This window comes from Balaenoptera physalus, assembly GCF_965194825.1.
Source record: "Balaenoptera physalus genome assembly, chromosome: 7".
NCBI lineage: Eukaryota > Metazoa > Chordata > Mammalia > Artiodactyla > Balaenopteridae > Balaenoptera > Balaenoptera physalus.
The window spans coordinates 12,655,692-12,678,648 of NC_138886.1; the positions used below are offsets into that span (position 1 = coordinate 12,655,692).

The following is a 22,957-nucleotide window of genomic DNA, read 5'->3' on the forward strand; positions in this document are numbered from 1 at the left end:
ATAAAACGAAGGGTCAGACTAGGTTTTCATTCTTTCTAACTATAAAGCTCTCCAAGGTTCTGAGAATGCAAGACAGTGGGGTGACAGGAAAAAGGCATCAAACTTAGAGAAGACCTGGGAAAGAGTGCTGGTTCCAGCACTTCCTAGGTATGTGACCTTCGATAGGTCAAAATCTCTGGGCCTCAATTTCATCTGCAGATGACAATAATATTTATCAGGGTTATCAGGACGATCGAATAAGAGATGCAGAAGCACTCTGTAGATACAGAAGGGCTATTCAAATGACAACTGTTTTGCCACTGGGCCGCACAGAGTAATGGTTAAAAGTTGAGGCTTTGGAATTTGGGCGCCATCACTCACTAGCCACGTGACCCTGATGAAGTTATTTCTCTGCGCTTCCCTTTCTCCAGCATGGGGGATTAAAAATACCTACTCCCCTGGGAGTAAGGGGCGCGGGTTCGATACTTGGTTGGGGAAAAGATCCCACATGCCACGCGGCCAAAAAAATAAATAAATAAAGGGTCTGGACTTAATTCTATAAAAAAAGAAAAACCTACCCCCAAAAGATTGTTATGAAAATTAAATGCTCCAGCCAGGTAGCAAGCTACTAAGTAGCTGCCACTATTTAGTAAGCCCCGCCTCCCATCCTGGAAGTTCCTAGCTGATGAGATGAGCCCCGCCCCCAGACTCGCTCTGATCAGCAGGTCCCGCCCCCAGCCGAAAAGGTCAAGCCGGATTCGAATGGAACGCGTCCGGGTGTTCAGTCCCCCAGAGGTCCTTGAGTAGAGATCTCTGGCACCCGGGCCCCGCGCGCGCCTCGAGGCCGTGCCGAGGCCACTCACCAGCTAGCGCCCAGGCTACTAGGAAGACTCGCACGACGGTGGCGACGGCGGCGGCGCGGGCGTCGTGACGTCACGGGGCGGGCCGGCGGCGCAGGCGTAGTGCGTCACGGGCGGCCTGGCAGCTGGCGGCGCAGAGGTGGACGCGTCTAGAGGGCCATCTGACCGCGGAGTCGGGGCTTGCTTTGGGGGCATGAGCCGAGGGGACTACACCGAGGTGACGAGGTGAGTCCGGCCGCGACGAGCCCCTGCACCTTAGCCCCGGCCCCGCGAGGGGCTCCCAGAGGAGGCTGCCCTAGAGAGACGGCTTCTCAGGCCCCGCCCCGGATTGTCCCGCTGCTGGCCCGGAAATAACAATCCGAGTAATGACCCATCGCATCTGGGAATTCGCGGCCAGGGATCGGGAAGCCGGGATTCCAGGCTTGACCCCACCGTTACCATTAGCTTTTAGGAACAAGCGCCTGCTTCTCTGCTCTTCAGTTTCCCCAAATGACTGTTCGTGGCTTCCAGGGTCGTTGTAGCTCAGCGGGGGAGGGGGGGTGGGCGGGAGCGTTTTGTGAATTCTGTGACTATAAGAGGTTGTCGCCATTGCGAACCCAAAGGATTTTGATTGTCGTATGGCATCTTGATCACTTACCACACTTTACCGTTCCTCAAAAAGTGCTGTGCCGAGCTGTCACGTGTATTGTCATATTTAAGCCTCATAACAACCCTTGAGATAGGGATAATTATGCCTTTTGTAGGAAGGAGGAAGAAACTGAGGCTCCGAGTGGGGAAGTGGCTTGTTTCATTCATTCATTCAGTAAATACTGAGTACCAGCCAGGAGCCAGGCAGTGTACTAAGTGCCGGGAATAGAATCATCAAAATAGGTAAGGCCCTGCCCTCCAGTAACTTACATTCTAGTGAGGGAAACAGAAGATAAAATAGTATGTGACACATTGAGCTAGTATTATGTGGAAAGAAAAAGGTAGCTGTCATAGAGACTAACCAGATGCTCTGCTCTATTAGGGAAAGCTTTTCTGAGGACGGGACACTTAAGGGTCAATCATGACTTTCTAAAGTCACAAAATAACTGGGTGCAAAAGCCAGGATTTGAGTGCCTATCTTTTGGCCCCATATCCTGCACTCTTCCCACTAAAAATGGTTCCCTCGTGTGATACTATTTCCTGTTGGTATTAGTATCAGAAGATTCTATCATTCAAGTCTCATCTCAAATGTCATCTCCTATAGAGGTCTTCCCATTCCACTAATTCTAAAGTAGTCCATCCCTAGACTTTGTCAAATCCCCTTGCTTAACTGTGTTTGCGGCACTTATCACAAATTACATCTTGATTATTTATTTTGCTTTTGTCTTGTCCTGCCCCTCTTCCAAATATAAGCATCCAGAGGGCAGAGACCTTGCTTGTTCACTGCTCGGTCCCCAGTACCTAGACACCGCCTGGAAAATAGAGGCTCTATAAACATTTTTTGAATGAATGATCTGTAAGTAGAAGGAAAGGAAAGGACAAAATATTTCTCCTCTCCAGTTTCCACACCTGGGATTCTATTTATGCCTGTTTTACCTTTGTCCCAGGAAGTAGGAGCAAGAGCTATGGCTTGTTCATCTCTCTATTTTCAGCACATAGCCCAGGGTTTAGCAGTTATTAGTTGCTTGTTTCACGTTATGGAACAGATTGAACATGTGAATGAGAGAGGAAGAAAAATACCCTCATGTGTGGAGGTAGATAAACACATTTAACAAACAATTACCTTAGGGGCTGCTATGTGCTAGCCTGTGTAAGCTGTGCTGAGTTGAATAAGAGGTAATGGCAGTGTTCAGTATGTCAGCTGTTGTTACTAAGACACAGTTCCTGCAACACTGATCTCGGAGGCACTTCTGGTTTTACAGGACATGTTTTCTCTAGCAGGGAGTTCTGAAGTCTGTCACAGCCTGCCATCTTCCCAGCCCTTTTAGTTTTCTTCCTCTACCACATTATACATTAAAGCTTTATTTTACATCTGTTGTGTCATTTTTGGTCTTCTCAGCAACTCTGAGTTATAAGCAGGGCAAGGTTTATTAGGTAGAGGTGAGGAGACTGAAGCTAAGAGTGAAGTGACTTCCAATGGAAATGCCAAAATCTGAAACCAGGCCTTCTGACCGCAAGGTTTTTGCTCGTTACATTACTGTCTCCATCGTAACCCTCATCCTCCTTTTGTGGCTGTGAGATGAGACATTTCAGGAACTAAGTCGGTAATAGTTTAAGCTAAAATTAATTGAATGCTTCTTAGGTGCCATGCGTTTATTGTTCTTAATGTTTTTGGTGTGTTAACTCAGTGAATCTGCATAGCTGTTTATTATCCCCATTTTACAAATGAGGAAACTGAGACACAGAGTGGTTACGTAACTTGCCCACCGTTACAGAACTAGTAAATAATGGAACTGGAATAACTACGGAGCAAGGTAGTCTCTTCTTCCCAGTGTCTCCCAAAATATTAGACATGATAATAGCTAATTGATTACTTATTATTGTTCTTCCCCACCCATACCCTTAAGTGTCATTAAGACTCACTTTCTGGTGGTTTCCAAGGCTTATTTTGGGTGACGGTTGTTGAACTGGAGTATCATGTAGTAATAGAGACTTTGGCCTCCTGCCCAGTCCGCCTCTGGCTTCAGAAGAGAAAAACTAGTTTCTACACACAGAACCACGCCCCTTTCACCTTAAATGGAAGCTTTTGCTCTCTGGCTGCCGGAGGAGCTGTCCCAAGGGAACTGGTGCTGGGGCCCTGTTTGTGGAATAACTGAAGCCTCTGAAGGACTGCCCAGGGCATGCCCTCCTTGAATAAATGTTTGTTGAATTGAATTTGAAGTCTCATGTTCACAACATGTTGCTCCTTTCCTGTCTGAATGTTCACATTTCCTTTAGTATTTCGTAGAGATTGATGGAAGCAGAAACCAAAACTCTTCCCCTGGAGAATGCATCCATCCTTTCGGAGGGTTCCCTACAGGAAGGGCACCGGTTATGGATTGGCAACCTGGACCCCAAAATCACAGAGTGAGTCTAAGATATTTTAATTCATTACCTACAAAATTGGGATGCTTGTGGTGAGGACGTTCAGAAGCATTTTCAAGGGATATAGGCTATATTTTGGCCCTTTTATTTATGTTTTAATTATCTTTGAAGGGAATATGTTGTTTTAGCCTGTCATCTTGTCATTTTTCTTACATTTGGACTCTTCTACTGCATAGACACAGACTTGGATACCCTTTAAACCATATATTACTTGTTTCTCCTGCTTGCCTAAGATGTTCTCCTAATTTTCAACTATTTTGAATCCTTGTACCCAGTGACTAGGAAATTATTTCCTAAAACCAGCCATGGGCATACTTTCGTTCCCCAAAATGAAGGAACAAGCAGAAGAAGTATCAGTATTTTCACAAAAAGGCAGAGAGGTACCACTTGACTCTAATTCATGTTAAGCAGCCATGGAACCAAGGAAAGTCAGAAGGGATCTTAGAGATACCCCAGTCACTTTGGTTTTCATTCATTTCGTTAAATGATTTGAGTGCCTACTGTGTGCCAAGTGCCATGCTAGGCAGTTTTCAGAGTTTCTAAATCTGAGGAGCCTTGTCTTATTAAAGTACAGAACCTAGATATAAAATAAAAGCTCAGAGTTGCTCTGATTAAAGGGAGGACAAGGTATGCCCAGTGCCTTTGGGCAGCAGTCGCCCTTTCTTTGGCAATCACTGATAGGACTCGTGGAGCAGCCTTGAAGGACTCTGAGGTTTTCCAGCTGTTTTGTCCTACAGCAGAGGAGACTGGAACCCAAGAGGTGGAAGTGCCTTGTCCGTGGTGACAAAGCTAATTGAATTGTCTCGACTCCCCACTCTTTCCTTTGTGGATGTTATAGTGGAATGAAATTGCTTAGCAGAGAGAATTGAGACGTTTTTCCTTCCCCCAGTTGTTCGGTAGGGGCAGGCGGTGGTTGGTGGCAGGATAGCCAAGCGTGAGTGGATTGAGCCGTTTGGGGTCAACGCTTAAAGCAAGCATGGGTTACAGCCTCGGTCCTAGAAGTTATTCCCTGTGGAATAGTGTTAAAAGCAAGGAGAGAGGAAACAAGGGAATCTGCCTGTTGGAGTCTGGGGTGAGAGGAGGTGTATAGCAGGGTTGGGATTATGAGAGAGGAAAGAGATGTAAACTAACATATCAGGATCATGACAGAATGTTCAGTTCCTTAAACCTGCTCAAGCTCAAATTGGCTAAGTGCAGACACTGTTGGGTCCCTCTAGAAATTATGATGGTATTTAAGGTGTGTTGCCCCCTAATTATGTTACCTTGGTCACGAGGGCCCTTAAATATAGACTGTGCATTTATTTTGGCTCTCTTTATGACTTACGGCTTTGAGGATGAATGTGTGAACCTGCCCAAGCTCTCAGTTAATGAGGGAATTAAACAGAGAAGCTGTTTCCATCATCTAAAACCCGGGCTGTGAGAGGATGCTCCCAAGAGTGGCTTCCATTCCCACCGCTTCTTGTCTGAATGGAAATCTGGAGCGAGGAAACAATGCTCATTGTTGTAGCTGCGGTGCCCTGTAATGATACTCGTGTTATAATTGTATCCTGCTGCTTGACAGGAAGGTTCACATGGGCATCTGCCACCTCAGTTTATGTCATAAGTGGGAGTATGTGAATGTTTTCTTTAGTTAGAGCATTAACAGGAACATGGAATCAAAAACTCTCCCACTGGTATCTCTGCTCTTCTCATACCAGGACAAAGGTGGACATCCAGTACTAGACTACAGATCAGGGCCTTGCTGGCTCCACCTGTGACTTCCCACCTCTGTGTCACCAGAGGTCATTTCTACTGTAGTTCATCTATGGATTCCTTGTCTTAAAATATTTTCTCGATAAACAAACTGATTTATTAAATTTCTTCTTAATGACATAACCACCAATTGTAGCTTATGGTTAGCATGAAATGCATAGTGTTACTTCATTTAATTTACTTAATTACAGCAAAGAAACCTAACATTATATAGTAAGGTAGGTCTCATCTTGTAGAAATATGTGATTTTCTTCCAAGTTTCTGAAGTACGTAAACTTCTGGATCCTGTTCCTTTCAAGATGTAGGTAACGATGGACCTAGACTAATTATTAAAATACAGTCATTCCCAAACATTGAAGGGCTACATGATGAAACTTGTGTGAACATGTGTACCCAGCTTGTAGTCCAATCTCAGAAAATATTATTTGAATCCAAATCTCTAAAGTTCTAATGACTCTTGACAGAAGTTTTTTAAAGAAAAAAACCTTTTCCACTCAGTTTTTCAAAGTTTATTTCATAATAATTCTATTCATCTTATGTGTGTGTGGGCCTGTTACTAATCTGAGTTGTGCTCAAGTTATAGTAGGATGTCCATCAGCCTCTTCTCAACAGAATACGCATTGCTGACTGACTGCCTAGCACCCTGGTACTCTGTTCAGTTTGTAGTTGCAATACTGACCATTTTAGGACCATGTTACATGCCAGGAATATCTGTATAACTAAATAGATCTTAGAGATCTGGATTTAAGGGAATGATGACATACTCTTATTTATGGAGGTAGCAGATTCCAAGCCTGTGTTCTTTCCACTATATTTGGATTCCTTTCAACTATATTGTACCTCATAATTCTTACCTATAAAGTGAGACTGTTCAACTAAATGCTCTGGAAATGTCTTCTAGCTCTAATATTTCATTAGTTCCTCTTATTTAAGCTTGTAACAATCTTGTGAGGCAAGTAGAACAGACAACATTTCCCTATTTTATAAGTAAAGAAAGGTAAAGGGAGTTGACTCAGTTCACTTAAGTAGTTAATGATAGGACTAAGTTCCTGGCACCTAATATAGGGCTCTTTGCACAAATATTCTAACAATCCATGTAACTGGACAGTCATAACCTGAAGTATTCTATTCTAAATTTTTCATTGTAAGGACTTCCTTTAAATGTTATGGGACCCAGTCTAACTGTAAGAGTAAAAACAACAACTTTAAATACCATTACTAGTGCCGTCAATAGAGAAGCTGAACAAATTAATGTCTTTAGACATCTATTTTCCATACCATGGTTTCTTCTGAAAGGGTTAATACTGCTTTCTTTTTTAAATATTAAATGTGCTGTATAGAAAGCCAAATTAATAGCCACTGCGTTATGCATAAGGAGAAGTATGAGAGAGAACAAAGCCAGTAGAAATTCTAAAAGAAAGAACATTCTAGATGGAGGGTGAATCATAAATAAAGGAATATAAGTAGGAATAAGAAGTATTGTTATGGATGAGTCGAATATCGGGAAGACCTTTTTGACTAAAGGGGAGGTTGAATACTAAACGATAATGAAAATAGTAGTTGGAGAGAGAGAATGCTATCAGATTAAGACAGGATCTATAAAATTTATTCAGACAAGTTTGAATTTCACGTAGAAGAGACTCGTGGGTATTTGGCAGGAGACCAACATCATGAAAGTGATGTTTTAGTAGGAAAATCAGACATCAGTATTTAGGATGAACAGGAGGGGCAAAGACTAAAGATGAAGATTAGCTGCGGACCTGCCATTAATATCACCTAGATAGAGACAGTGAACTTGGAGGCCACTGGGTGGAGTCTGCGAGATGAAGAAGGTGACTGAAGAGGAGTGGAGAGCTAAAGATGATCCTGATGTCTCTTGCCTGAGAAATGGAAAAGAATCATGTCCACACCGTCCAGCGGAATAGCTGGAAAGAGGCATAGTTTGTGGAGAGGAGGAGGTCAGGACTGGCGTGTATTAAGTAAACTTAAAAGCAATGGAGAGCCACCTGGGTGGAAATGTCCTTCTGATGCAGACTTTCAGAGCTAAACTGAAGGGATTATAAATGCATGAGCATGTAAGAACAGAGTGTTTCCCCCTGAAGACGCCCCCGCTTCCCTCTCAGCCCATTCCTTGTTTTTCCTCCATGACCTGTGCTGCTTCTCATGCTTTGATTTGCATAAAACAGCCTTTACTATTCGCTTATTTATATTTGAAACAAAGTAAGACCATTTAAAAACATATAAGGCATAGAACATAAAGACCCACCACATAATAATTTCTGTAAGTTTATGAAAAAAAATTTTCTCTGAAACAAATTGTGCATTAAAAAGAATCTTAGATGTCATTTCGTTGGCTTCCCAGTACCTACAACATCACATTAAGATTCCCTCCTGCACACAACATCTTTCACAGCCTGTCCCCTGCCTGCCTTTCAGCCTCTTCTCTTACTGTCTAAGAGCCCCCACTGTCTGCCGAGGGATCGGTCTTCTTCACCTTTATGTCTTTACACAGGGTTTTCACTAACTGCCACCTTCCCTGCGCAGGTGGTCCTCTTCATCTGTGTGCTCACGTACATACCTCTGTGTGCAAGCTTCACACTGTTTTAAAATTGTTTGATTACATCTCTCTCTCCTCGAACCAGAATGTCAGGTCTTTGAAGACAGAGACTTAGTTGTATTCATTTGGATAGTCCAAGTGCCTAATACTACAATTCTTGACACATTTGTAGGTGTCTGTCTTAACCTAATCTAATTCATATAGACTAATTCCCTCTGTGCCATTAGGCAGGAAGGCCATTTTAAAGACCCATTACAGAAAACACTGATTATGTTGCAGAAATATGTATGGGACTGGTGTACTAATTCTCTGGCTCCCGCAGGCTGCAGGGCCCACGTTTTCATTAAGTGAAGCAAGGCTCTGATGAGTAGTGAGCTCTCCCATACTTCAGCAGCAGATGAAAGTGCTTGCAGATGTGAAAGCAAGATTCTTCAGGCTTTTTTCACTATCAGAGCTTGCAGTCCCCATCTCCAGGAAGCAAAATAGTAAACATTTCATTCCTTTTGTTTCGGTGTTCCGATAATTTCAAGAAATTATCAAACAAGGAAAGAAATCCTGGAGCAGTTGAAAGACACGGACCTAAGCAGATGTTCCTGGAATCTTAAGGTCGCACTTCTCGGGCAGAACGCATTTGTTAGCTTTTCAAAGAATAATCTGTCGGAGTTTTTTTTTTTTTCTTTCCCTGAGTAAATTAAAATTCATTTCCTAGGAAATGCCGATCGCCTTACCTTCCTGCTATTAAGCAGAATGGAGTTAATGAAAAGATGACCGGCCCACAGTAGCCCTTAGGTTGTTTTTTAAAAAACAGATTTGACCCACCATTTATGGCAACTGGTGCAGTGTTGAGGTTTGAATGGGTATACTAAGTGGAAGATGCAGCTGTGAATTAAAGACCCTGAGAGAGATTCTTCTAGCCCATCTGTCTGTGCACTTGAGAGACCCACCCTTGCTGTAAGCATATTCAGAAAACTAAGTAAAACCAGAAATTTGCACTTTAGGTGTCTCCCTTTCCCCTGAAGAATCACCTCATTCATTCTCACCAGCAGTTGAGGTATCGTGATAGGAATTGAGAGTTCGGAAACTAGAGCGTTATGGTTGTTTTCTCTTTCAAAACAGATCTAAAGGCCAGATTAATATCCACTGTATGCCTTGGGATCCTTGCACCCTGCCCCAGTATAAGACCTGTGTTATGTCTTCCTTGCTCCACTGTGTCAGGACCTGATCCAGGATAATGGGCTTGCTTGTTGATGTGCATTAGTCTCAAATTTAGTGTAGCTTATGCTCCATTTCATATCTTTCTGCCTCCCAAAGGAGATCCTTACTCAAGAATAAAATCTTGATGAGTTTTCTTCTAGAAAACAATGTGAATATAAATGTGGCTGTGAAGACAGCTTTACTGACTCCCTGTGGGGTAGAATTCCCAGTAATAACAGTTTTAGCATGTGGGCTGATACCTTTTTAGTATCACAGGGACAGCATTGTTTAGAGAAAGCCTTGACTCCATTTGAATAGCGTGGAGGATGCCAGGAGGAAGGCCAAAGGAAAAGGAAACGGGAGAGCTGTTGGTTTGTCTCACCCTCACATCAGATGACAGGAAGTCGGAATTGAGATTGGCCACAGCAACCTGTTAAGGCCACATCTGTTTGAATAACTTAAAAGCTCTATAGAAACCAAGTAAGTTTTAGAGAAAGGAATCCAAGAAGAGGGTGAGGGGCAGAGTGGCAAGCAAGAGCTTGGGGTAAACCTCCTGCCAGGAGTAAATGCCTTCCTTGGCCAGCTAGATTCTTTATTCAGCCACACTCCAGAGCATAAATCATATTGAAGCAACTGAGGTTGGGTAGTTACCTGCAGTGGGATGATTTATAGGACCGGCCAGGTTCCCCTGCCTTGTGTGACACCAGCCTCCATCACGTTGCGGTTCCACATTGTCCTGTCATTCGGTCACATCAGGGATGGAAACTCTCAAGCACTTACGGAAGTGCCACTAGCTGTGGTTTGGCTTTTGGCAGAATTTGTCTCAAGTGCAATTTGGGGCTAATGATTAACTGTGAAAGCTAACGGGGAAGTCTTCCAGGATTGTTTTTTTGTTTGTGTGAATGTATATGTGTTACTTTGTTTATTTTTGAGGTAGGGTTGGCTTTTGCATTTGGAGTGTGGGTGTGTGTTTCTGATGGAGTTGTAGTTATTCACAAATACTATTTCATTGCCAGGAAATCGAAAATAAATAAATCGACACTATTTTTGAGCTGTTCTCCAAAAGAAAAACAAATGGTGCTTGTGGGCCAGACAGCTGTTTGCTAGGTGTGGTTTTTTTGTTTGGTATTTTTGTGTTGGACAGATGCATAGCCATGACAATTCTAGTTCCCATTCCAAATAGAGGCAAACAACTCTGTTTGCCAAATAAACTAACACGGCAGTTTGGAGGAAGGCAGGGGGCAGTGATGTGAGATTTTATCCCTGGGGTAAATTATCTCCTGCTTTTATCTCGCAGGCTGACCAAATTCCCAGAGTGTCTCAGGGGCTGTTCTTTCTCCATAGATACCACCTTCTCAAGCTCCTGCAGAGGTTTGGCACGGTGAAGCAGTTCGACTTCCTCTTCCACAAGTCAGGTGCTTTGGAGGGACAGCCTCGAGGGTACTGTTTCGTTAACTTTGAAACTAAGCAGGTAATTGAACTTCTCCCCCTTTCCCAGTACTTATGCTCTCATAATTATCTGTGCATCCCTCTTGACTACTAGAATAGCAGTTCCTTGTGGGCAGGAGCCATGTCGGATTCATCTTGTGTGCTGTGCTCTGAGTCCTAAAGGAGATCCTCGGTAAAAACTGAATTAGTGAACAGCTTTCCAAGTCTCCCGTCCCCAGGCTGGCAGTCTCAGGCAGCTGACCTACTTTTCTGACCAGATGCTTCGGGATGCCCACATTAAGCACATGGACGTGATCCTCCCTGTTCTCTTGTGTTTGTTCCCTTAGTGGCTGGCCAACCAAGCCTCCTTTTCTTTCAGTAGTTTTGCCCCGTGGTGCAGAAGCCCTCCCTGTCTGTGGTGAGCCGCCCACAAACTCTCTTTTATTTTTATTTCTTAAAAATGTATGCTTCTTCTCAATGTCTCAGAATAAATGTGGACAAATTTGAATATATACGGAGAAAGAGAACGTCCAGCTTCAACCGTGATGTATCCATGTATCCGGATTAAAATTTAGTCCTTGGAGAGGTCATGCATTGATAAAGGAATTGAATTTGAATGTTATTAAATATGGAGACGCTGCTTATAACTCTATAACTTTATTAGTCATGTGTGAGAACATTGCCTAGTTACTGTTTTATTAATAATAATTGTATTTGGATGTTTTTCTTACTGTAAAAGTGATACCTGTTTCTTACAGATGAAAATATAGATAAGTAACTTCATTTATCAGCCTAAAACCCAGAAATAATCACTGTTTTTAATATTTAGTTGTATATCTTTGTAGTCCCTTCTTCTTTCTTCACATTCATACACACATACACATACACACGCACACAAACACATGTACACAATTTTTTAAAAAACGTGCAGCTTATAACACACAAACAGAATCATATATCCTATTTACCACTGAAAGTAAATTAAAATTTTTTCTGTCATCTAATACACATCAAGATAACATTCTGTGTCATATTGTGGTTTCACTGGTGTAGCTGTAGATATATGTAAAAATTCACTGATCTATATCTATAATACATTTTATTATTTAGACCTCAGTTTAAAAACTAAACAGTGTCATCTTTGATGACTGCATAATATTTTATTCTGTGAACATATGGTAAGTTACTTAGCTAATCTCCACATGTGTCAGCAGTGCAGTGAACATCTCTTTAGCCCTATGTACATATTTACTATATTCATGGAAATGGAGTGGTGTCAACAAAGGCCACAATTTTTCTTCGTAATATGACTGCCAAATTGCCTTCAAGAAATGATGTATCAGTATGTTCTGAGACTGTCTGAGAGTGTCATTTGTCCTTAACAGTGCTGGGGATTTTTTTTTTTAATTTCCCCTAATTTTTGCAAATGTGATAGGCAGTATGTGATTCATTATTGTTCTAATTGTTCAAGGTTTTTTTTGAGGGAACTGAACATGTGCTCTATATAGTTAGCATTTTAAAATACTTTATTCTTTCCTAATGATAGAGCACGTTGAGGATGTTTACAGACAACTAAAATCAGTGGTCATGTTGAGGATAGATGCTGGTTTAAAAACACTAAACTCGAAGTCACAAAGCCTGTTATTTCTGACTCTTTTATTTATTAACTTTGGGCAAGTCTCTTTAACTTATTTTGACCTCAGTTTTCATCTAAAAATGGGGATTAAAAACACACACCCTCCTTACCTTTTAGGAAGTTGAGAGAATAGGTGAGAATTTATATGAAAACACATTTGGCATTTAATAATATTGTTGGAAACATGAATTTTGAAACAAGTTACAGAGACGGGAAATTATTTTTTAAAACATTTATCACCTGCTGGCATTTTATGACTGTTGATGCTACAGAATTAATGGAGAGTGTCATGTAAATTCTAATTCACTAAGTGAAACTTAAGAATAAAATGTCTCATCTGTCCTTCTAACTTTGCGTGCCATAGTGAGGCAAGGATGCCAGTGATGAATATTTGACACATAGTAGGTACTCAGATATTTGTTGGATGTTATGCTGGCAGGATCCAGAGGAATAAGAGAGTCACTGGGAAAACGAGACTGGAATGTCCTACACTGAGCCTCGGACTCTCCTTGTTCCTCTTCCTGTTCCTTAAGGGCTTCTTCACTCCCAGTAAACGTGGGTTACGCTTGGCCGAATGCCTCATGGATACAAATGGAGCAGAGAAGGCTTGGCAGGATGGAAAAGTACAGCCAGGCTTCCTGGGAATGTCCTAGAGTGCCTATTACCCAGCCTCAGGAATTCCTTTCAACTTCATTGCTCCTATATCTGATGGGGAAAGGGTCAGGGAAGTTCTGGCTCTGAAAACCAGGTGCAGAGATTGGCCCACAGAGATACCTTGCTCGTAGTCTCTTTGACTCACTCCTGCTTTTTCCGGCCTGGTTTCCTTCACTCCTATATCCTTTGAATTCAGGGAGTATAAGCCCTAGTCCAGGATATAGTTTCAGAGTCCCTGGGGGAGTACAGTTTCTTGACATAGTAGGTGCTGCTGTAACTAACGGAAGTATGTAGAAAGGTATCACCCAATAGGCAACACAATAGTCAGCTAATAAGCTGACTTTGGTTGAGTGCTTACCATATGCTCCGTGCTCTACATGCGCTCTTTGACTCCTCATGACCACTGAGGAACAAGCAATGTCCGTATTTTACAGGTGAAAAAGATAATATCCAGAGAGATTAACTGACCTGCTAAATATTACGCTGCCAGTAAGTGGCAGAGCCAGGATTTGAATTTTTGTATGACTGAGATTACAAAAACTCATACCCTTTTTACTATTCTGCCTTTTTTTTTTTCTTGTGAACCCTTTGCCACTTGTTTAACAAAACAGTTAGAAATTCAGCCATCAAAGCTAGTGAGGCATTTGAATCTTTGACTAACATTAATCCCTTTCCCGAACAGGAAGCAGAACAAGCCATCCAGTGTCTCAATGGCAAGCTGGCTCTGTCCAAGAAGCTGGTGGTGCGATGGGCACACGCGCAAGCGAAGGTAAGTCTAGCAGGCTAGAAAGACAGCGCCAGCTCGTCCTAACTGAAGCTTCCGAAAGACAGTTGTCCACTTGCCCATTTGCATCCGAGCCTCTGCACATCTGGAACAGCCATACTCTGGTCTCCTACTTGTATTTACCATGTGTGTTGCCAGATTTTTCTTTTGAGAAACATCTCAGGAGGGATTAAGTTCCTTCGTCGTTTCTCTCCGCATACCCACAGATTCTGTTTTTGATTGATTCTTCCATGTGACTGATATGTATACTCAGACCTCTATCATTTTTTTGGTGGGGGTTCTTTGGAGGAAAAAAATGTATTTATTTTTAAAATTAGTTGCTTTAGGCGTTGTTAGACTCTTCCCAGCCTCTCAGTTCTGTGGAGAGTTTGAATTGTTTATTCTAAATGCTTGCGAAATGGGTAGTTTGTAAGAGTGCTTAAAGCACTGACATTTCCTTACTCCAGAGATTTTAAGAGTTATTTGTGGGACTTTGCAGTGTCTGTATTGACTCCAAGGCCCAAGCAGTGGTGAACTGCCAGGTTCATCTCCTAGTTGTTCTCTTGGGAAAGTGCACTGGAAAAGCTACAACCGCTTTAAAAAAAAAAAAAAAAAAAAGAACAGTCTTCTGTTACAGCCAGCACAGGTGAAGTATGTGCACTGGAGCAATTCCCAAAGTTGATTCTTTTCCTCCTGCAGTGTGGTCTTTACAGAGCTGCCTGCAAAAAGATATGTGACAACTAGATTTGGAGCCTCAGTCTTTAGCTAAATGAGCATGAGTTTTGATCAGAGACTGTACCCAACAAGCTTCCCAGTAAAGAGTCACAGAAATAAGACATTTGAGTTCAGTGTCCAAGCTGAAAAACAGAGCTCAGACACTTTGGATCTTTATGAGTGTTCCAGGTAATCACAGAACCGTCTCAATTTCTAGGACCCATTGCCTTTAAAAATAGAAACAGCAAAGAGAATTACCAAATGCTTTTTTACTCAAAAGAAAATCAAGTCTCATTTGCCAGACTGGCTGTCATTTTCTCATTCTGCATCTCATTGAAAAGACATGCAAGAGAAATAAATCATCCTTCGTTCTTTCATTGAGAATCTCTGTGCCCTGCAGTTCTCTTCTCTTACACGTCTTTTCCACCAGAGGCTCCCGATTGCTCTTTAATATTGTATTTACCTTTTAAAAGAAGTATATAATTATGTGACATCAAATAAACTACTCTTCCTGGAGAATGTTTTCTATATCAGTGGCTGAAAGCTGTTACTACTTTTCTTCTCCACTTAGATCTGTTAAGAGTTGAATGCTATGGTTGGTACTTTGCAAAAATCTAGCAAAATTTTAAAGTGCTTGGAATAAAGCAAAATAAATATTGTGAGAGGTGATGTATGACAGAATAAGAATGTGAGAGGGCAATCCTGCTGTGTATCTGTACCATCTGAATTTAAAGGCTGAAACTCTTTCCCTACCAAATAAGGAGGACTAATGGCTAGATGGGAAGCCTCTTCTAAATTTCTCAGTTTATAACTTTTAGGCCAAAACTGTCTGGACGTCTACATTAATTCTAAGCATAAAGCAGTCCTAAGATTGTCGAAAAATAATCTAACGATACACTGATGGGATTAGGATTTCTGAACACATGCCCTGCAGTAGAGGGCTGGTTTCTGCCCAGGTGAAGTAATTTGCCTTTTTCTTACTTGCAGAGATACGATCATAACAAGAATGATAAGGTCCTTCCAATTAGTCTTGAGCCATCCTCAAGCACTGAGCCCGCTCAGTCTAACCTAAGGTAAGGAGGTGTACTATAGGAAGACGCAAGCAGGTATGCAAGAGCTTGAGCCATCTCTTCATTCTAACCTTCATTCCGGTTCTAGTAAACCTTCGGACTCTTAATTTAGAGTGGAATCTACTAACTTTTGACACGCTGAGAAGTGTGTTCAGTTAGTCTCCAGAATGTATACATTTCACCTCCTCCCACACCCCTAAGAGTGTGTACCAGCCATTTACAGAATTCATACACTCAAAAGAGGCTGGGTGTACTTACCATGTACCGGCCATTATACTTGGCACTGGGAATACAGAGGTAAATCAGATTCAGTCCTTGCCATAAAAACAGGCATTTTAATAAGGCCTTGATTATCTTCAGCGTTTGTCATTATACACAAATTCCTCCCCAACTACGAGTTCCTTTATACACAGTTTGGGTTTGTAGCACTTTAATTTTATCTACCATTTCAGCAAATATAACACTTTTGGTTCTAGTAAGTACAAATTATCATTTCCTTCCTTGGAGTTAATTCAAAACAGAAGGAATTGAGGGTTGAGTAGAGAAAGCGGAAGTTAAGTAGATGGGTGAGCAGAAGTAGAGGGGTTTACCTTGCATCGTAGCCGAGGGAGAAATGGTAACAATAACAAAAGCCAGGATTTGTTGAGCTTACTATGAAGCAGGCTCTGTGCTAAACACTTTACATGCCGTATGTCATTGAATTATAAAAATTCTGGTAAAAGTACAGTTGTACTCACTTTACAAATGAGGAAACTGAAGTTTAGAGAGGTAAAATATCTTGGCCAGGATCACTCAGGTAGCAAATAGCAGAGTCCAGATTCAAAGACAGGTTTACTGGACTTCAAAATTCAGTCTTTTAATTACTGCTTCAAAGAAACTCCAGGCTGTAAATGCAGGACTACTGTTCTAAAGCCTGTTCCAGGGGAGGGGAAGAAGATGTGTGAAAGAGCATTTGTGTTCCATAAGGGTCAGAAATCAACATGTCTATATGGGGAAAGAATCTAAAAAAGAGTGGATATATATATATTTGTATAACAGATTCACTTTGCTGTACACCTGAAAGTAACACAATATTGTAAATCAATTATACCCCAATAAAAATGAAAAAAAAAAAAAAGAAATCAACAATGTCACGAAGTCAGGAAAGTGATGCCTATTTGGACAGAGGGCCAGACAGGGAAAAAAAAACATTCCTGTATATTTGCACCAAACAAAACAGATGTACAAGCATCTCATTAAACTGCAGGGGAAGGTGATCCTGAAATGTTTTCAGGAGCGATAAAATTGGTAAATTAAAATTAATTTTATAGTCAACTAATTTGTCTAATATCATTGATATTTCTTAATTTTGTGCTGCTTTATTTTATACTCCCAATTTTTTTTTTTTTTTTTTCCCTAACCAATGACTTCTGTAGATTCACTGGGAACTTATTTTGGCTATCCTATTTTCCCGCATGAGATTAAACCTCCTTGATCACAGATTGGTTTCATGAAGGTTTTCATAAATCTAACTCCTGTTAGGAAGGGACGACTGCATTTATGCTTGGTGATCTCCATGGTACAGTGAACATGTCTTTAGTTTCTTATTTTCACTGTTTGCTCTTTTTACTAGATAATCTAGCCTGGTGTTTTCCATTTATTTTTTAATCCAGAGAACCTCAGTTTACATCTTTCGATTAACATCTATGCCTAATTAGAGAAGGTTGTTTTCCCTGTGACTCATACAGAATGAATGGCTGGCTGTTAATTTTCCATTAATGGAAAAAGGTGCTGGAATGCATCTCAGTGCGACCTCAGGGTTCTTTTTTTATTGCAACTTAGTTTTTTAATTTTACATTGCCGGTGTAAAATCATGAGTATGTGCAGATGTATGCCTTCTGAGGATCTCTAAAAGGCCATGTACACATTCCCTCCCAAGTTTCTGTCCCGGGCTGTAGACCATTGACAGCATCAGAATGGAAAATAAAGGGAGCCGCGGGCCAAAAAATACTCTGCCTAAGTGCTTTGCATTCTGGTCCAGGGATAGCAGTGACCTTGATCAGAAGGGAATTCCTCACAACTTCTGCAATGTCTCCTCACCCCTTCTCTCTAATACATGGCTACGCAGCTCCCAACCTAATGGAGAGGAAAAAGCAAGGGCTTTGATGATAAACTGGGCTTGAATCCTGGCTCCACAATTTCTTAGCTGTGTGAACCATGGGTGAATCCCTACCTCTATGCATTTGTTTACCTGTAAAATGTGGATCAAAACCCTTGCAATATTGTTGCAAGAATTAGAAACAATATAAGTAAAATACTGGGCCACTGCCTGGCTCATTGTAAGCACTCTGTAAATGATAGCCTAAACACACATTTGTCAGTAAACAGGGACTTTGTAGGAGTTCCAGGATTTTTTTTCCATTATTATTTAGTGATTCAGAAGGTGGTACAGTATAATAGCTCATAGTATGGCTCTGGAGTCCAATTGTATTCAAATCTCAACTCTGCCACTCACTAGCGGTATAACACTGGGCAAGTTAACCTTTCTATGCCTTGTTTTCTTTATCTGCAAAGTGAAGAATATAACCTACGTGAATCATTTCTTCCATTTTTTCTAATTGTGGTAAAATACGCATAATATAACATTTACCATCTTAACCATTTTTAAGTGTACAGTTCAACGGTATTAAATACATTCATAATTTACAACCAGCACCACCATCTGTCTCCATAATTCTTTTCCTCTTGTAAAACTGAAGCTCTACACCCATTAAACATTAACTCCCCATTCCCACCTCCCCCAAGCGCCTGGCAACCACCATTCCACTTTGTGTCTCTGTGATTTTGACTACTCATTTAAGTACCTCATGTAAATGGAATCATACAGTATTTAACTTTTTAACGCTTGTTTAACTTAGCATAATGTCCTCCAGGTTCATCCACATTGTAGCATATGTATATACCACATTTTGCTTATCCATTCATACTTCAATGGACACTTGGGTTGCTTCCACAGTTTATCTATTGTGAATAATGCTACCATGAAAAAAACAATGCTACCATGAACATGAGTGTACACATCTCTTCCAGACTCTGCTTTGAATTCCTACATGAATTATTTTTGAGTGCCTACTATCTACAGACACTAAGATGCTGATCAGTGTTGGTGTCTGAGGTTTAAATGTAGCAATATGCAAAGTACTTCTAACAGTGTCTTACAGAAAAAACTTAATAGAGGGACCAGACTTGATCTCTTTCCTGAAATGAGAACATTAATTGTTTTTATATGTGTTTTCTAGGAAATGCTTGCATGTTTGTGTTTGAATATCTTGTTGCTACTCTGATATGCTTAAGAGGCACAAAGAAGATGAAAGACACAGGTATTCTCTGAATGTACCCACTCTGATCCTCTGCTGTCCTTTTTCCAGTGTCACTGCAAAGATAAAAGCCATTGAAGCAAAGCTGAAAATGATGGCAGAAAACCCAGATGCAGAGTATCCAGCAGCACCTGTTTATTCCTACTTCAAGCCACCAGATAAAAAAAGGACTACGCCTTATTCTAGAACAGCTTGGAAGTCTCGAAGATGATGGTTATGAATTACCATAACAGCAAAAGCAAATTGGTCTCCACACCTGAAATCCTCTGCCTTTGTGCTTGTAGCTGTGAATGGTACTATCCGACAGAGCACAGTCACATGTTAGAATTTGGTAACATAACGTCTTTGGATGTTCTTATGGATGTTTCTCCCCTGAAGTATGTGTGGAATTGAGCATCATCCAGAATAAATAGGATTGTATCCAAAACTGTGATTTGAACACTGGGATGCTCTAGTTGACTGGTTTGTTTGGATTTGTAACTCCAGAAACATTATATAGTGTGCCAGAGAGAAAGGCAAACATAAAAAATGTTACTATTTAAATCAGGAAACTTAAGTTATTAATATCCATCTTAAAAAAAAAAAAAACATTTTTCTGTACTCAAGTGTCTTTACAACATAAAGAAGAAGTAAAAGACAGGGAAGGAAGTGAGAGATTTTTGAATCATGTTCAGAACTGCTGTTCCAGAATTCTCTATGGAAATCCCTCCAACTGGACTAAAAGAAAAGGTTCTTGGCAAAAAGAGCTGTTTCTCTGAGCAAATGTTGGGGTAATTGTTTAAGAATTATGCTTATTGTTTCAAAATCCCAACTCAGAAAACGTGTGTATCTTAAAAAGTTGTTTGCATTGACAAAACTGTAGAATGAAATTTAGCATTTTATACCACAATGGAAGTTCTGTTTGGAAATCCAGTTTTTCTACTGGAATCATTTTTTAAGAATCTAAATAATCCTGCCTCTGTAATACCAAATGTCATTATGAATATGGGACTTTTAAAATTGCATTTATTGCATGAGATTGTTTTTAATAGCATGAGGATGTTCTATTTGGAATTGTATCATGGTCAATCTAAATAGAAAAGCAAAATTTCTTTGAAAACTTAAACATTGCTATATTGATCTCTAACAGACATATTATTTATTAATAATTGTGTAGAGGTCTGAGTAGAAGAAATCAAATTCTCTTATGCGGAGTGAGGTGGGGACATGCAGTGGACACAGAAAGTCAATGGAGCAGGCACTGCTCTGGCACCGAGATTGTAATGACCTCATGTTTTATGTGGTTTTTAAAGGCTTGAAAGACTGCATGACTTTAAAACGATTCTTCATGTGTAGAACCTACTTCTCCCCGGATATTTTTTGCCTCTGTGAACATTTTAAATATAACAATAGAGAAAGAAAAAGAAATCAACAGATTTGGGATTGTGTTTCTGTCGGCAGTGTTGGTTGGTCATTTTGGTGCAAGGTTGACAGACTGTTTCATTGGGCAGCACCGTTGCTTCTTTACCAGGTAAATCATTTTGTTACCCAACGTGCCACTCTTAGTGAGTACAGACTGTTTACCGTCATTTTTCCTAGCAGGAGGAAGCTTTCATTGTAGGAACTTAAGTCTTCCTATGAGCATAAATGAATTTAAGACACTTGAACCAAAACTTCAGCATAGTGAGGTTTCAGAATTCACAGAACTGGTTCAGAGAAATTCTTATCACCTTTCCCAAGGTAAAACTTTTCAGATATCTTTAAATGTTAAATACTTCCTGCGTTTATGAGCTCAGTCTAAGATGCAAGTAACTCTCTTTCCATTTGGGGGATAGGTCAGGGAGGTAGGAGCATTATCTCCCATTTTTCTGGTGACTTCTGAGAGCATAGAATTCACCGTTTTACCCTTAAGTCCTCAGAGAGTTATGGTGGAGTAGGACTTATTTAATGCAAAATAGTCTTCTATTTTTAATAGGAACTTAGAAAATACTTAACTTTGAATTATCTAGAATTGTTTCCTTTAGAAACCAGAGCTATTTATTTGTATTTAAAGCAATGTTTGTTATTTGTACCGATTCTTATTCCTCTGTGTGAATAAATGCAAGACAGTGTCTGCGGCTGTGTCTTCTCTCGTCCATCTCCTGCAGTGAAGACCACGGCTCTCGGGGAGGCTTGTTTCCCCTCAGGACGTGGGCCAGTGTGTCCAGGCGGGGTGCTGTTTCTAAGTGCCTTCTCAGACCTCAGAGGCAGTTCTGTCCACCTTTTCTGCCTGCCTACTTCTGTTAGAGATGAGAAAAGAGACTAGCTGTTCTCACTATAAATCTATTTGAAAAGAAGTTGTTAATGGAAGTCCCCTGAAGTATCATAATGTGCTTAGGCCCTCTTTCACAGTAGGGGTTTCAAAAGAATAAATGTGTGTGTCATAAATATGCTGAAAGCGGTTTGATGAAACGCTTGTAAAATATAAGTGTTAACTTGGTCAACTGTTATGAAGTTACCTGTACTTTAAAATTATTTATTGGTTTACTGTTTTGCTAAAATTAAGTCACAATTTTGATTTATACAAGAGTGAAGAACTGAGGGAAATATCTTCTTAATCTCAGCTCCTATTTTATCAAATGCAAACTATAACCCTACCCAGTTGATTTTCTGTAATTGGCATCTCAGTATTAGGGAAAAGAATCACATGAGGAAAGATTTTTCAAAACATACCAAAAATCAACAGCCAAAGTTTTTAAAACCAGGTATTCTAGAGCTGTCCCTTGTCTATTAAGGTATGTACAGTTAATTTCTAAATCACCAAATACATCTGTGTTTTTTTAATACTACTATATAAAAGAATAGGATTAATTCTTACCTTACAAGTTAATGTTAAATATTTCCTTTATGTAATCATTATGTTCCTAAAACATGATTTGATTCCATCATATTTATCCTTGATTTCTCTTTTTCTCTTCTGCTCCTCCTACCCAGTCCTCCAACAAATCCTGCCAAGTCTACTTTCAAAATACGTCTTGAAAAAACAAAGAAAAAATCTTGAATCCAAGCACTTTCACCACGTTTCAGCGCTACCATTTTTGTTCAAGCCATTGTCATCTCTTGCCTGGGCTGTTGCAGTACCTTCCTAATTAACTCCCTGCCTCCACAGTAGCCAAAGCTATCCTCTCCAAATCTGAGTGTGCCATTCCCTTCTCAAGGGCTTTCCATCACACCTAGAATAAAATCCAAAGACCTAAATCCCAAGGCCCTAAATGACCTGTCGCTGACAACCTGCCTGACCCTACAGCCTATTTATCCCTTTTGTTCACTGTGCTCCAGCCACACTGGCCTTGCTATTCTTTGAGTACAGGGAGCTCCTACCACGAGGCCTTGGCATTGGCTGTTCACAGAGCCCACACTCCCTCATTTGTTCAAGTCTCCATTCAAAGGTCAATGTCTAAGAGGCTACCTGACCTCCCTTTCTAAAACCACAGCCCTGTCACTTCCTAATCCTTTTCCCCTTCTTTATTTTCTAAATAGCCCTTATCACTACCCAACATCGTATACAAACTCATTTTCTCTCTTTTTCTTTTTTTTTCCATTAGAATGTAAGTTCTATGGGAACAGGAGCTTCTATTCACTGCTATGTCCCCAACATTGAAAACAATGCCGGGTATGTATAGATGCCTAATAAATACTTGTTGATGAAAAATCAGAATCGTGGTACTTGAGAACTGAAGGACCTTGAAAGGCCATCCCAAGTAGCCCCCTCACTGTCCAGATGGAAAAAACACAAACCCAGAGAGACAAAGTGACTTGGCCAGGATCATGTAGTTAATGGAAGAACGTTAGGTCGAATCCTAGTCCGGTGCTGCATCAGCAAACTGGCCTGTGCCCTCTTCATACAGCCCACAAAGCTAAGAATGGGTTTTACATTTTTAAATGGTTGAGGAAAAAGTCAAGAATACTATTCTGTGACACATGA

General features: G+C 40.7%; 2 protein-coding genes across 9 annotated transcripts in view; one reads left to right on the top strand and one right to left on the bottom strand.

The window, feature by feature from the left end:
* Window positions 1–980, bottom strand: part of MRRF (mitochondrial ribosome recycling factor) — a 55,724-nt gene extending 54,744 nt beyond the window's left edge. For 3 of the 4 annotated variants that reach the window (XR_014265387.1, XR_014265388.1, XM_082467893.1), the window contains exon 1: window positions 843–975. The gene's annotated coding sequence lies outside the window, so the exon portion shown is untranslated. Of the gene's footprint in view, window positions 1–842 lie in introns of all 4 variants that reach the window. The other variant, XM_082467894.1, reaches the window with a different exon arrangement.
* RBM18 (RNA binding motif protein 18) lies at window positions 929–22,684 on the top strand. 5 transcript variants are annotated; one of them, XR_014265389.1, is made up of 7 exons: window positions 929–1,064; window positions 3,744–3,872; window positions 10,738–10,864; window positions 13,794–13,880; window positions 15,576–15,661; window positions 19,066–20,524; window positions 21,967–22,684. XR_014265389.1 is itself a non-coding variant. In XM_082467903.1 (6 exons), the coding sequence occupies exons 2-6, from the start codon at window positions 3,840–3,842 to the stop codon at window positions 19,223–19,225; spliced, it is 540 nt and encodes a 179-aa protein (XP_082324029.1). In that variant the 5' UTR covers window positions 929–1,064; window positions 3,744–3,839; the 3' UTR covers window positions 19,226–21,110. The 5 variants fall into 5 exon arrangements, 4 of the variants coding, with proteins under 4 accessions (XP_082324029.1, XP_082324028.1, XP_082324031.1 ...); XM_082467903.1 differs by lacking the exon at window positions 21,967–22,684 and having other exon boundaries at window positions 10,691–10,864; window positions 19,066–21,110; XM_082467902.1 differs by lacking the exon at window positions 21,967–22,684 and having other exon boundaries at window positions 19,066–21,110.
* The last annotated feature ends 273 nt before the right edge of the window (window positions 22,685–22,957 follow it).

What these genes read in the sequence shown, in the direction of transcription:
- RBM18 (XM_082467902.1), top strand. Translation starts at nt 3,760, where the DNA reads ATGGAAGCAGAAACCAAAACTCTTCCCCTGGAGAATGCATCCATCCTT. An exon ending in TTAACTTTGAAACTAAGCAG is followed by an intron (nt 10,865 to 13,793) that starts GTAATTGAACTT and finishes TTTCCCGAACAG; the next exon opens with GAAGCAGAACAAGCCATCCA. An exon ending in GGGCACACGCGCAAGCGAAG is followed by an intron (nt 13,881 to 15,575) that starts GTAAGTCTAGCA and finishes TCTTACTTGCAG; the next exon opens with AGATACGATCATAACAAGAA.